General features: G+C 57.1%; 1 protein-coding gene across 3 annotated transcripts in view; it reads left to right on the top strand.

The window, feature by feature from the left end:
- The window catches only part of LOC111160054 (oxysterol binding protein 2), a 158,690-nt gene that overhangs the window by 115,149 nt on the left and 31,321 nt on the right, over nt 1–12,220 (top strand). For all 3 annotated transcript variants that reach the window (XM_022522859.1, XM_022522860.1, XM_022522861.1), the window contains one exon: nt 11,032–11,288. In XM_022522859.1, coding sequence (XP_022378567.1) covers nt 11,032–11,288 — 257 coding nt within the window. The remainder of the gene's footprint in view (nt 1–11,031; nt 11,289–12,220) is intronic.

Here is a 12,220-nt window from a genome sequence, read left to right as displayed (position 1 = left end):
GCGCTGGCGCCGTCTGGGACAGATCAGTGGGTTCTCATGTGGGGGCTGCCAAATCTTGGTTTAGAATTGAGTCCCCTTTGCTTTGGCCTTGAGATGCATGTGTGCACTGAGCAAAATGAAACAGAGAGATGGGATTCCTTGTTGTCCATTAAGGACCCTTCTTGCTGGTCCCATGCCCATTAACCAAGGGCTCAGGTGAAAGCTGCAGCTCCTTGCCCCAGTCAGCTTACTCTAGGGGAGCGGGCTGCAATAGCCCAGGGCCTAGCCCTTATGCACCTGCCTCTGGGTGGCTGGGGAACAACCCACTTCGGCACCTTGTGGTCCTGGGGTGAGTCTCCCACCAAGACAAAGCAGCCAGGTGAACCAGAGGCCCCAGGAGGGCATCAGCTCCCTACAGGGCTTGACCGTGAATGATACCCTTACTCCCTCAGAGAGACTCCCCCCCACCCCCACCCTGCCCCAGAAACCCCAGGTTAGAGTGGAAGCTAACGTAGGCTGGGCACTCTGCCAGGTGGAGGTGGCTGTGGGCGGCAGGCTGTCCTCAGCGTCACGGTGGCTGCCGTAATTGGAGCTCGCACCTCTATTTTTATGTTCCATCTCTGTACCAGGGTTTTTTTCCCTGGTGGAGGTGGGCCCTGCTTCCATAGCTCTTCCTCATCCTGAGAATACCATGTGGCTCCCGGTCCCAGGTTTCTGCCCAGTCGGGGAGGCACCAGGTTCTGCGGGGATCCCGTCACTCATGTGAACTTAATTTTCACCCTTCACTGTGGCTCGTGGATTTGACCCCAGCCGCCTCCAGTGAGAGGAAAGGAGATGGGTTTCTTCGCCCTTGGGGATTTTTGCCCGCCTTCCGCTTGCTGGAGTCTGTAGCCAGTCAGGGGGTCTCGGGGTATTTTTCCCTGGGAAGATGGGAGATTTGGCAGCCACAGATGTGTCTGTGGGCTGACGGTTCTGCCTGCCCCTTGCAGATCTGACAGATGGAAGCAAAGCCCAGTTTCTGTATCAGCTCATGCGCACGCATCCCACAGGCCCCATCCCTTGGCCTTGCTGATCATTGCCTCTAGTTAGGGTGTCACCCCTGGACCCCTCTCTGGGGAAAGTTGCTGGAGAGCCCAGATACGGTCTCAGCAGGTACCCGATGCCCTCAATATGCCCAGTGCTGGTCACCAGAGAAAGAGGAGGGGAGGTGAGCCACAGACCAAAGGCCAAGACAACGGTGGTGCTCTGGCTTATGTTTCCCAGCTGCCTGCCAGGGTCTCACAATTTATTATTTATTGTTACTGGATTTTTCCATCCACGTGGATCCTGACACGCCTTCCAGGGCCCTTGAGTCCAAGCTTCTCTGAGTATTCAGTCCCCTGCCCCCTTCGGGGAAGGATGGCATTCATCCTATTTTCCAAAGCTGCTTTTCTATTTTTACTTATTTTATTTTAAATCATAACCGATTCCCTTTTTGCAGAGCTCTCTACAAGACTAGTGTCCCACAGGACCTACTCTGGGGAAGGCAGACTTGCTTTCCTTCCGGGTTCCCCAGTCAGGAAGGACCATCCATGCCTTGGCAGCCACTCCCATTCCCACAAGCCCTCAGTGGCTCCCTGTCACAGCTGACTCAGTCCATGTGCTTCGCTCCCCAGACTAAGCCCTCTGACCTCGTGCACTGCACTTTAGGGGTGCTTATACTCAGTGCTCTGGGAGAGTGTCCCTGCTCCCTCCGTGCCCTGCAGTGTCACCATCCCGCGGTGCATGCACCTCCTCCCAGAGGCCCCTGGGGGACCTAGCCCAGCCTTGAAGTCCCCATCCAACACTGTCACCCAGGAGCTCCCGAGCCCCTTCTCTGTCAGAGGTCACAGGCTCCCTATTCTCTCAGAAGCACCCAGAGACGTCTCAGCCTCCCTCTCTCCCTTGCCTGAGTGGGGCAGAGTGCCAGCAGGCCCCCCTCCGGGGCAGGGGACCAGAACACCTGCACCACCGGCTAGGTAGGGCTCGCCTCCCTGCCTGTCCCCCCTCCCCAGCCCAGCTTCAGGACCCCGGCAGGCATGGGGTTCACTCAGGGCTGGGTATAGCAAGCTGCCCCGGTCCCTCGTCCCTCAGACTCCGGGACTATGGAGCGGCAGGTGCCCCCAGGCTCTCTGTAAAGACCACACCGCCAATTCCAGCTCCCCCTTCTAGGAGCCTTGGGGTCTTGCGCATGATCCTTAACTTCCGTGTCACCCTTCCCTCTTTGGGGTGTGATTCTTTCCACACACCATGTTGCACGTAGGAATGACACAGCTATGGAAGCACAGGGTAGAGCGCTGCTGAGCGCCCGGGCTGGTCATACTCAGACTCACCGAAGTCCCTTGACATCCCGTCCACATGCCTCGGGGCCCGTTTCTCTCTCTTCTCAGCAGCTGCCTAATTGGATTCTGCGATCCAATTCTGGCAGCCTAACAAAGCTCCCCAAAACTAAATAAAAGTCACCAAACCTGCTGTAATTGAATTTTTGAGGGGCTAACACTGCAGATTGGAAATGGCTGTTTTCTGCGGGAAGTGCAGCGCCCCCCGCGGTTCCCACTTGAAACTGATGCCCTCTGCATCTGTGTCTTCCCAGAGGCCTTTGCACAGCCAGACCTGCTCCCTGTGCGGAGTCCTTCTGGCTCAGGGTGGACTGAAAGCCCTGCCGAGGGGGCATCAGGGACCCCCGAGGAGCTCTGTCCACAAGGGGGAAGGGAGCAGTGTCTTTCCCCATTAACCATGCTGTTGGCCTCGCGGGGGCTATCCTGTGCCAGGATTAGTCCTGCTGGTGAGGGAAGGGCCGTCAGCCGCCGCAGGATGGGTGCGTGGGAGCCTGCAGGTGTGGAGCCCCTGCCGCCCTAAGGCAGGCTCTCCCTACCATGGCAGGGGTGGGCACCTTCACCCCTCTCCCCGTGGAGGGCCAAGACAGGGCCTGCGGTGAGAAAGGACACGTAGACATTAAGACCACATGTGTCCAGGGCCTCGGGGTAGAGGAGCCATCTGGCAGACGGAGTACAGGAGGAAAGAAATCTAGGGATTAGGGCTGAAGTGGAAAATCACTGGGGCCCTGAGGTCTCTACAGGGGCATGGGGGGAGCTGAGGATCTAGGAAGGGGAAAGAAGTTGGGTCAATGACAGGTGGCTTGCTGGGCATGGAGCATGGGGCCTGGGTTGGGGGAGTTCCTGCTCAGGACCCTGCTGGGGCCTGTGTGCTTGTCCCTCTACTCCCATAGGCCTGTCCCCTTCCTCTGCAGTCAGGACCCATCTCAGCATCACCCCCCCCCCCCCCCCCCCACACACACATACATATACACACAACTCGTATAGCCTAGTACTGGGTTCAGGTGCAGAGAGTGGGGTGAGAGCTGGGCTTCCCTGGGCCTTGACCTTGCCTGTCCTGAGGCCTCTACACAGCCACAGCTGCTCTCACTCATGTCCAGCACAGTGGGTGAGGAGAGAGGACACCCTGTGCCCAAGGAGCTCATGGGCAGACGAGGGCAAAGCCAGGCTTCCCAGAGAAATAAGCAAGAGACAGTACAAAATGGGGTGGCCCCAGGGCCTCTGACTCCCACATCCCCACCATGTCTCCCTGCCCCCTCCAAACCAGTCTGCCGCCTTTTGCTTTCTTGGTTCCAAGGCTGTGTTTGCTGCCCGCCCCCCTCTCCCCCTCACACAGGGCTTCCCCACCCAGAAACCTGATCCATTTTCCTCCACAGATGAGAAAATTAAAAAAGCTCTACTTCTAAAAATAGCCTACCTGGCTCCACTGTTGTTTCCATGGCAACCCCCTCCTTCCTGGAGTCCCCTGGTAAAACAGGGTCCCAGCCCTATTGGGGGTCCCTAGAGGGCTCCTCAGTCTGAGCTGGCCATCAAGGGCATTGAGGAGAGGCCCAAGTGGGGAGCAGGAGCAGGGGGCACGGCCAACACCCTGGGACTCCCTGCGGCTCCAGGCCTCTGTGGTTTGAAGTAAGCTGAAGACTGATAATGATGACTAGGATCTGGAGGGGTCGGGGGTCCAGTAAGTCCTGGCTCGACACTGGCTGCATGCTGGGCACTTAAGTCCTTTTCCAGAGCAGCTGTGGATATCCCCACACCTGGAGATGAGTGTGCTTAACCCCCAGCCATGTGGGGTCAAGGCAGGACTGCTTGGCCAGATCTCAGCTCCTCTCTGAGCAGTAGGAAGACCTATGTGCCAGGCTTTGGAGGGTGGGGGTACACAGGGACCTGTGAGGACTCTGTGCCCAGGGAGGGGTCTCCCAGTTTAACGGGAGAGCATCCAGGGACCACAACACCCCAGGGCAGTAGGTCAAATGTGATGACCCATGGCAGGTGACAGGATGGCCCAGTGTTGAACTCAGCCACAGCTCCCTGGTGTGGAGCTGGATAATAGCCCCCAAAGATGTCCATGTCCATGTCCTAATTCCCAGAACCTGTGCACATGTTACCATACATGACGGAGGGATCCTGCAGATGTGGTTAAGGATGCTGACATGGGGAGACTTTCCTGGATTAGCCAGGTGGGCCCAATGTCATAACAAGCGTCCTTCTAGGAGGGAGGCCGGAGGGTCAGAGTCCAGGGAACCCTACTCCATTGGCTTTGAGGATGGGGTCAGGGCTGCAAGCCAGGGAATGTGGGAAGCGTCCACTTGCCCAGAGAAGGCATGGAAACAAGAAACAGATTTTCCCCTGGAGCCTACAGGAGGAACGCAGCCCTGACTTTAGAGCTGATTTCAGGGCCCTAAAACATCTTGATTGTACAACTTATGATCTCCACAACCATCAGGTACAAATGAGTGTTGTTTTAAGTCACTGTTTTCGTTCCTTAGGGTTGCCATAGCAAACAACCACAAACCAGAGGCAGAGAACCACAGAAATTCATCCTCTTACAGTTCTGGAGGCCAGAAACCTGGAATCAAGGTGTTGGCCAGGCTGTGCCCTCTGAGGGCCTAAGGAGAATCTGTTCCAGGCCTTTCTCAGCTTCCGGTGTTGCCAACAGTCCTTGGCATTCTTTGGCTTGTGAACATATCTGTCCCTCCAGTCTCTCTGTCTCTGCATCACGTATATTTCAGTGTCTTTTCTTCTCTTAAGGACATCAATCATATTAAGGAGCCACCCTATTCTAGTATGACCTCATCTTGACCAATTATATCTGTAATAACCCTTCTAAATAAGGTCACATTCTGAAGTTCTAGGAAGGACATGCATGAGGGGGCCGGGGGAGGACTAGCCAAGCCAGTATGGCAACCAAAGGTTGGAAACTCTTATACTCAGAGAGCTTGCCATGGATGAAAGGCCACTGCCAGGCTCTGCGGGCCTGGCCAAGATGGACAGGCAAGTTGTGACTGCTGAGTTTTATGGATTTATTCTCTTCATGTTGTTGTTGTTGTTGACAGAGCAGGTGGGGGAAGGGGAGAGGTGGAGAGCGAGAACCTTAAGCAGGATTCATGCCCAGCAAGGAGCCCAGCGTGGGGCTCGATCTCATGACCCTGAGATCACGACCTGAGCCAGCATCAAGAGTCGGACGCTCAACTGACTGAGCCACCCAACGCCCTGGGATATATTCTCTTCTCACAGAAAGAACTCATTCTTGTGTGTAGCTGGTGAAAACTGATGGGCATTTTAGGAATCAGTGCCTTTCTAGAAATGGTGGCGTCTGAGAATAGCCTGGCCCATTTGTTTCACATGGTCCCACATCCGAAGAGCTGCTCACACCTCATCTCGAGCTCCGAGTCTGCCTCAGGGGCCAAATCAATTTGTTCTTTAGTGTTCTGTAGTCTGGAGCTTGGGAGTGCCACCGGCTAAGGAATGTCAGGCTGAGATCCCCCGCAGTTACTGAGAATTCATTTTCATTAGAAGTTGCAGGTCCTCTGGCCCTGTGCGGTCCCCGGGGAAGACCAAGAGCAGAGTCAGCTTCTCCGTCTTCCAGGCCCAGTGTCCTGTTTCGGAAACCACAGCCTCCACCGACGGAGAGCCCCTCAACAGGCTCCTGCTTAGCGGCTTTGCTGGGGAGGTTTGATCTGAGTGTTAGGAGCACGCCAGGAGTAGCAGTGCATAGAGCAAGGCCTGAGGAAGAGTGGTGGGAGTTCAGAAAGGTGGCCTTGGCAGCCCTGCTGGGAAGCACAGCAGGACAGCAGCCGGGCTTTTGCAAAGCAGGCATGAGCTTTGTGGGAGGATGAGCCCATGAGCCCACGAAGGGGCCCGGGGGATGGGACACCCCAGCTCCGCCCCTCACACCTGTTGGACCCTTCCTGCTCTGAGCCTCAGTTTCCTCAACTGGGAAATGGGGCTGCTAAGGGTGCAAGGTTAGGATGCTGCCCTCTCATCCAGCTGCTTCCTCACTGGGCGGTGGGAAGCTGCCTCTTCCAGAGTTTGTTTTGTGAGCTGCTGAGACCCGATTGGGTGCCAGTGCAACCCATGCGGCATTCCCAGAGGGCCCCAGCCCGGTGCAGAGCCAGCCGGAAGCCAGATGGGGGAAGCAGAGCAGATGGCTGCAGGGAGCTCAGCGGAGGCAGGCAGTGAGGGGCACTGCAGGGCCAGGGTGACAGGGCCTATCGTGGAGGGAAGGGGAAAGACTCGCCCCAGTGAAGGGGCCAAGATTCCTGGTGAAGGGATCGAGGGAAGAATGGGCAGAAAGGTCCTCACCAAGCAAACGACAGGTGCCCCGTGTACTTTGGGGTGCTTTCACTGGCCCCTTTGCTCACACCTGCTGCCCAGTAAAGGCAGCCCCCTGCCTGTCCTCTCCTGCCTGTCCCCTGGCTGTGCTGAGAGAGGAAGTGAGCCCCACCACTGTGCCCCTGCAGACCTAAGTGCCCCCCAGCGCTGCGGGCCCTTGATGGCAGCAGCTGGTACGTGGCTGTGATCAGAGGCCGGCATCCCGCCGCCTGGGGAGGAGGCTCTGATAGCAGGCGCATAAAGCAGCCTCCCCCCCGCACCATGGACTCCTCTCCTGGGAAAGGTATCTGGGTCATCTGTCCTGGGTCCTAGGGTCTGAGCCCTTAGCAAATGCATCTTAGGCATTTGGAAAGGTCTGGGCCCTGTCTGACAGAGGAGGGACTCAGTAAAATCTAATTATAGCTGCCTTTGCTGTGGCTCCAGCGTCTGACCTTGACCAAGCCCCTCTCCTCAGTCTGGGCCTCAGTTTTCCCATCTGAAAGCAAAGGCATGGGCCTGGGTGCAATGGGCATGACCTAAAGGCGCCTGTGCTCTGGAGGGAGTTCAGGGGTCAGTCTGCCCTCTTGGGCTCAGCCTAGCCATTCCACAAGCGGTGTCACCTGACGGCCCAAGAGGCTGGGCCCGAACGCTCTTGCTACCCCTATATCAGCTGACCGCAGCTGAAGAAAATGGGAGAAATGAGTGCAGCAGAAGACGGGGAGGACCGGGAGCACCCTTACAGTCAGACAATTGTCCTTTATCTTAGGGCCAGAGTCTGCCTCCCCCAAAGCTCTACCAGTTGTTGTGAACAGAGATAAAGCAGTGGCTAAGAAGGAGGCGCCTGGGAAAGTAGAACATTTATGTTTATGCCGCCCTAGGACAGCCTGACCACCCCTCCCCCCAGAGCTGCTCAGAGCACTAAGCTGTGGCCTTCACATGGGCTTTGAGGCAGGCCAGGGCAGGAGCTCCTGTGGCCCATGAGCCTGGCTTTGACCTCGCCCTAGATTTCAGTTGCTGCTATTCTTGCATTCATAGAGTTGCAGAATTTCTGTAGGATTTTACGTTTGTGGATATGTTAGTGTTGACTGTTTTGTGGAGATGCAGATTTAACAGAGGGGACAGGCAGTGTCACAAAACAGTCATAAAAGCTTGAGAACCCCCAAGGCCATAAACTTGAGAGCCACAGGCTTGAACAACTTTGTGCATGCAAGTGTTTGCCTTCCTTTGGACCAAATTCCACTACATCCCCTCCCCCCGCAGCGGAGTTCCCCGATCAAAGGAAGAGGCAGGCCATGGAAGCTGAAGAGCCATTTTTCCGCCCTTGGGTAGCTGCTGGTTTATCCTTCAGAAAGCCAAAGCTAGTTCAATGCCGTTCACTATTTTTTCTAGGTCGAGTAGCGTCACAGTAATAGTTTTATTTATGCCTCTAATAACGAGTTTCATCTCTCCTTCTAATGTGAGTCTGCTCCTTGCAAGGACCCTGACCCCACACTGAGACCTGGAGACTCAGCATGGTCAGAGGTCATCGTGTCAGAGGCAGAGTCCCCTTCCAGGGTTTAGCTCTGCTTCCGCCCAGGCCTGAATGGGGGGTTGTTCACAGCACTGTGCTCGGCCGAACAGCCCCTGACACTGTGGGGGAAGTGAGCAGCTAGGCCACATATCAGGCCACATGTCTGCTAGGCCCCACCCTCGAGGACTGGCCAGGGACTGAGACTGCCTGGGAGCATGGCTGTCCCTAGACGGTCATAGCCTTGCAGCTGGGTGGGTGTGGCCATCAGCCCTTTTCCGCTGGGTTCAGAGGTTCTGTTCTTTCCAGCCCCTGGCCTCCTGTGGCTACTCTGATCTCTCTGTTCATCTTGCCACTTGCCACCAGTCTTGTCTTTCCCATGGATCTCTGCTCGAGTGCTCCTACTCTCCCTCTTGCCAAGGAATGAAGGTTCAGTCTTCTCAGTGGAGCCAGAAGCCCTTTACCATCCCTCCTCTCCAAATAGCTCCTTCCCCCACTACTGCTTTTGCTCTTGTCCGGATACTGCCCTCTTGTGTGTAACCGCCATCTCCGTGCATACCACCGAGAAACCCTGCACAGGCCTCCTGTGAAATGCTCAAGATCCTTCATCCCTTCACTCACCCAATCCCTCACTCTCCTCCACCCTGCACCTGCCCTGCCTCCCTCATTCTCCCAATCCCACTGTCCTTCTGGGACAGAATCTCCCTGCCCACACCCATAGAACACACTGTGCTGGTCAGTAACCGCTGACCCAAGAATCTTCCCATCCTTCCTCCAACAACATAGCCCATGATTTGGGAACAGAACAAGTACATTTCCACATCCCTGGCTGCTGGACCTGGACCCTAAGAGCTGCTTATTAACAAGTTAACTAGAAATGCGGTTACCCACCTCTGCCCACCACACAGGCAGAGGCTCCAAGTTAGGCTGGTTGTGCTTCTTGCTTAGAGAACGGTATGTGTGTGGGGGGGGGAGGGGGGTCCCATTCAGGCTGACCCACAGCTGGCGTGTCCCCACACAGCCCTCCCAGTGTACAGAAGCCCTTGCTCTGACCGGTTGGTGGCTGGCCATTCTGGGCCATTCTGGGTGTTACACATGTTGAACCTGGAAAGGTGACAGGAGCTTATATCGTAACTGAGTGCCCAGGCTCTGACGCTCGACAGACCTGGATTCGGATCCAGCTCTGCCCCTTAACCACAGTGCCCGAAATGGGTGGCTTGGCGTCCAAGAACGTACCTTTCCTCCCATCTTACTGTCTGTTGACAGTGCGTGAGGCCGTGCGTGAGACTCAGTGCGTGAGGCTCAGCGTTCACACCACTCGAGCAGGTGGCCCAGACGCCACACATGCGTCTCCAGACCCCGGGTCCTTTCTGAGCCATCGCTAGGCTAGCTACGGTGGGGAGAGGGAGAACCCCTGCCCCAGCCTGGCTGATGCTGGCCCACTGCACCCCCAGCTTCCAGCCCATGTGGGTCCCATGCCACCGGCCGGCCTGGCAACCGCCACCTGCTCAGGGCAGGCTCAGAGTCATAACTCAGCCACAGCCACCCCCACGCACCCTGTCTGTCATGGGAAGAAAGCTGTTCCCTCACAGTATGTGCCTTTGTAAAAAATTTTGTATCTTGGGTTACAGATTTCCTTTCCCCCCCCCAAAAAAAGTTTTGTGCTGATTGTTTCTGAAACAAGACATTTCAGAAACCCCTGTCACTTACAGGCTTGGACACTCACGTGCCAGTGACAGCCTCTCTATGGTCGCATGGAGCAGAGCCCAGGTTAGCTCCCCACCTACCCCACTCACAGTGGTGCACCCCCCACCACGAGGTCCCCACCACCCTGCAAGCCTTTGAACACAGGCAGGGCTGGCAGCAGGCTGGGCTCCAAGGCACCCCAGACTCCCAAGAATGACCCCTTGTGGGCGCCAGGTGGCTTTTTGAGAAGTGAGCGGATTGGCCAGTGGAGAGGGGGCCCCCGCCTGACCCTGGTGTGAAGAGGGTGGCTGTGGAGGCAGACAGACTAGCCGGGAGGACCCCAGCTACCTGTCTGTCCCTGGGGGATGGCATCATCCCTACCCTGACAAGACCACAGAGATGCCATGCTCCACGTCTGGACTAAAGGGATTTGATAAAGGAGAGTGGCCTTGTTCGTGCAGGGGAGGTGGGTGGGGACCTATAGGGGGAAGGCTGGGGGGCAGAAGCAGGGCAGGGGAAGATGACTTTGGCCTGGGGGTCTTTAGGCAGGCTCTGAAGATAGGGGGCATGGGGCTGGGTCTGGGTAGGGGTGAGGCCTCTGAGGAGGTGGGGGAACTAGGAGGTGGTTGCAAGCAGTGAGGGCCCTGTGGGAGAGGCCCCAAGCCTGAGCACTCACTCAGGTGTTGCACAGAACAGGGCAGTTCAGCGTGGCCGGCTGTTGGGCGTGGAGCTCGGGGTAGAGTGAGGCCGGCAGGAAAGTATGGGTCGACTTTGGCTGGGACCATGATGTGGGGAGAGGAGCTGGCCTTCATCCGGTGTCCTTGGTCTGTGACGGGAGCTGCTCCTCGCGGCGATCTCCACCTCCCCACCCAGCACGGGCCACCCTGGCCCGTGTGGCATAGCTTAGGGGGCTAGTGCCCCCCACGCAGGTGGGTGTCTGTAGGCCTGCCCCTTCCACAGTGCGGGGCAGGCACTGTCTGTCGAGCTGGTCCCCCTTTCTGTCCCCTCCCATGGACTCAGGAGGGCCCATGCCCACCCTGGAGGGCTGGCCGGGAGCAGGAGCTCAACCAGTTAGGGCACTCTGTTTGGTGGGGGAGGCTCTATCTGTTCCCTCCTCCTGGGCCCAGGCCACGTGGGCTTCTCAGTGTTGTGTTGGCCAGTTAACAACCATGGCAACCCTTTTCCCTTCCTCAGATGACTCTGGGGACGACGACGACGAGACTGCCTCTCCAGCTGATAAGAGCGAGCTACACTGCACCATCCAGAGCCTCTCCTTGAAGTTGGACGACCTCAGCACGTGCAATGACCTCATCGCCAAGCATGGCGCTGCGCTCCAGCGCTCCCTGAGTGAGCTGGACGGCCTCAAAATCCCCTATGAGAGCAGTGAGAAGCTGAAGGCCGTGAACGAGCGGGCCACCCTCTTTCGCATCACCTCAAATGCTATGATCAATGTAAGTACCCACCTGCACTGCTGGCCCCCACGCAGCTGGGGACAGGACAGTAGCTCCAGAAGGAGCTACTCCCTGTTACCAGCACCGCAGTCCCCAAGTAGGTGGTGGCCAGGGTGCTTGACAAACCAGGGCTCCATTTCTTGGTGGCCTCAGGTCATTTCCCAAAGCCTCCTGCCATGTCTGTAGCTGCCTGCTGGGGACCCCAGTGAAGTGTGAATCCTGATGGGGGCTTGGGGCCTAGGCCAGGAGGGCCAGGGCCCCAGGTGGAGCAGGTGGCCCCGCCCACACATTGGGGACAAGGCGGCCATGCTGATCCACAATGGCTGCTACTGCTCCTTCCCCAAGTTCGCTGCTCAGAAGCAACAGGATCAGGGCCCAGTAACCCCTGGAGCAGGGGTGCAGCTGGAGGCCCGGTGCCGTGGGTTCCCTTAGCCAGGAGAGCTTGAAGGTGCACCTGCCAGTGGTCGTGCCAACCTGACAGTAGCCAAATGAGTAGCCACAGTCCATAAACTGAGAGGCACAGCCTTGGGGATTGCCACTTTCCACAGGGTTCTGGAAGCCACATTGCTGTGACTGGGAGGTCGGAGGGTCTGTCCGTGGACGCAGAGAATATAATGCTTACCTGGGCTTTTGGGCTCTTTTTCCTCCTGCCCCATGAGTTTTTCCCCAAGATGTGGATGCTCTTTTTGGCCTCCATCCTGTAGATATAGGTCTGACCGCAACAGCTTCCTCCCGTGGACAGCCCCCAAGAGGGGCATATCGGGACAAGAAGACCAGAGAGGGGGAGGTGTGGGAAAATGGAGGCCATCTCAGAGGAGGTGGCCACATCCAGAGGTGGCGGCTCGGGCAGGCCATCAGGCTGGCCAGAGACAATGGGCAGTACTAGTGTCCAGCCTCCAAATCAAGGCAATTCAACCAGAGCTGAGCCAGTA

This window comes from Enhydra lutris, unplaced genomic scaffold, assembly GCF_002288905.1.
Source record: "Enhydra lutris kenyoni isolate GAN:26980312 unplaced genomic scaffold, ASM228890v2 scaffoldscaffold73, whole genome shotgun sequence".
NCBI lineage: Eukaryota > Metazoa > Chordata > Mammalia > Carnivora > Mustelidae > Enhydra > Enhydra lutris.
Note: the sequence above shows the minus strand (reverse complement) of the source record. Positions and strands in the feature narration are given on the sequence as shown.